Here is a 2477-nt window from a genome sequence, read left to right as displayed (position 1 = left end):
GTAAAAGTACAAATACTATGGTCCTAAAATACTCCGTTTCAATTATAAGTCCAGCTGGAACCAGAGAACACGGTGATGTTCAGGATTATAAAGTAAAGGAAACTCACCTAAAATGTTTGATGGTCTTATTTTAACAATGTAATCGCATGACTCCTTCTGATTTTAGTCAACATTTTTTTTCTGTCAAATTTCTTTTTAGTCAACCTTTTTTTGAATCCGGTTTTTTTCGTCAACTATTTTATTTCTGTCAAATTTCTTTTTTCCTCAACTTTTTTCTTTTTGTCAAGTTGTTTGTCAACTTGTGTCTGACTTTCAGCATGAGGACAACTGTCTCTGTTGTTGGAAACTCACCTAAAATGTTTGATGGTCTTATTTTAACAATGTGATCACATGACTCCTTCTGATGTTACTGCAGATCTGCTGTAAGCTAGCTAGCTAACGTAGCTAACCTAGTCATTTCAGATATACTGACAAACACTGACAGTTATGAGACAGACTATTTCTGCCATACAATAGATAACGTAACATTAGTATTGTAAAAGTGTAACAAGGGTGAATACATCTAAGAAGATTTAATATAAAACACATTGAATAAAACAGTCTGGTAAATTCAGAGAAAAAGACGTTACTAACAATATAAAGATATACAAAAATGTAATTCAATATAATGTAATAAAAATATAATAAACAGTCAGGTTCATTCAGAAAATTATATCATGCAACTGCCCTTACAAATATAATTACAAAGTCAAGTAAATTCGGAAAACAATATTACGCTACTGCCCTTAAAACGGGGAAATAATCATATAAATATATATTTTTAAAAATAAATGATATTATTTTTAATGTAATCCTGAGGGTTGTCTCAAATAATGCCTGTCTTCTTATTGATTGTCTTGGAAAAGCTGGTTTTATTTCACTGGCATGAACAGAAGATGCAGTAAAATGGAGATTCAGCCCAGTAAATACAAGACATCAATGTTCTTTGACATTTATTAAAATCTTCCAAAATGACGGCAGTATATACAATATTAAAACATTTCTTTTTACATACAAAACCAGATTTAGATCTCAAATAGTCATCTTTACCCATAAAAATTCATAATTCAAACTTTTACATTTACAAAAGGCTCCCCTCACATACAGGACATTTATACCAGTGGTGCCCAAACTACGGCCCGGGGGCCATTTTGAATCGGCCCTCAGCAAATTAAAAAAGTATTATGAAATATGGCCCACAAATGAAACGTCTGCTTGTCTTATATGTAAATGTAAACATAAATTACACAGTAGTATTCATGTGTTAATAAGACCACTTTTCAAATAAATGCAGTCAATTTAAGCTGAAAACATTTTCTAACAAATCTTAGTTGATAAGAAATAAGTCCAATAATATATTTACCAATCAATCTTGAAATAGACCCTTCATATTTCCCTTTATTCTAATCAATCTGAGCTTCAGTTTTAAGGAATGAGCTGCTAACAAGATCAATTAAACCCTCTGGATAGCTGTGATGAAGGCTGTTTGTTTTCTTAAAGCATTTTCAAGAATCAAGCATCATTTGATTGATTTTGCTAACTTATAACTTACTGTAACTTATGACGCAATATTTAGTATATTTGTTGGCCCTCAGTGAAAGAAGTTTGGACACCCCTGGTTTATACATTTGGTTCCAGCTGAACGTCACAGTGTTTAAACGGCAGGAGTCTGACTCTCGAACCAGTCCAACACTGGTTTCTTGTTCAAAGCGACCCACTTCATGTTGGCTTTGGTCCTCTCCAGCGACTGCTCCAGAGCCGTCGTGCCCGACCCGAAGTTACCCGCGTTGTCTTCTTTAAACTGGAGCAACTGGGGAGAAATGATGAGTGGGGGGTTTACTGGGATTCAATAATCGTGCCATGACAGTCTTTGTTGTAACTTCTTTTATTTAAGGTAGTACAAACATTTTATTATTTACTTCTTGACAAAAGTTAAAGGTCCCCTATTATGCTGTTCATCAATATATTATAGGTCTCAGATATACAGAACCTGTCTCTGATTGGCTGAAACACCAAACAGATCATTGCAGCATTACCCATAATCCCCTCTGTTTCAGCCCTGTTTCCAAAGTGCTGATTCTCTGTCTGTTACTTTAGATGAAAATAAGGAGCCCCTCCCCACGCCCCTCTGAGAGACATTTGGTTAAAAAGAACTCAATGGAGCTCTAGGAGGAGATTCAGGTGATTCAGGTGATAAGGTGGGGGGATGTAGAAGAGACATGAAGAAGAGGGGACACATGTTGATGTAGAAGAGACATGAAGAAGAGGGGACACATGTTGATGTAGAAGAGACATGGAGAAGAGGGGACACATGTTGATGTAGAAGAGACATGAAGAAGAGGGGACACATGTTGATGTAGAAGAGACATGAAGAAGAGGGGACACATGTTGATGTAGAAGAGACATGGAGAAGAGGGGACACATGTTGATGTAGAAGA

General features: G+C 35.6%; 1 protein-coding gene across 1 annotated transcript in view; it reads right to left on the bottom strand.

The window, feature by feature from the left end:
- Positions 1–1693: 1693 nt before the first annotated feature.
- Positions 1694–2477, bottom strand: part of LOC104941477 (aminopeptidase N-like) — a gene marked incomplete at its 5' end in the record, with an annotated part of 9020 nt that continues 8236 nt past the window's right edge. Inside the window, one exon of the mRNA XM_010766576.1 lies at positions 1694–1849. Coding sequence (XP_010764878.1) covers positions 1694–1849 — 156 coding nt within the window. The remainder of the gene's footprint in view (positions 1850–2477) is intronic.

The sequence above is a fragment of the Notothenia coriiceps genome, unplaced genomic scaffold, assembly GCF_000735185.1.
Source record: "Notothenia coriiceps isolate Sejong01 unplaced genomic scaffold, NC01 NC01_scaffold00003412, whole genome shotgun sequence".
In the NCBI taxonomy this organism is placed as follows: Eukaryota; Metazoa; Chordata; class Actinopteri; order Perciformes; family Nototheniidae; genus Notothenia; species Notothenia coriiceps.
Note: the sequence above shows the minus strand (reverse complement) of the source record. Positions and strands in the feature narration are given on the sequence as shown.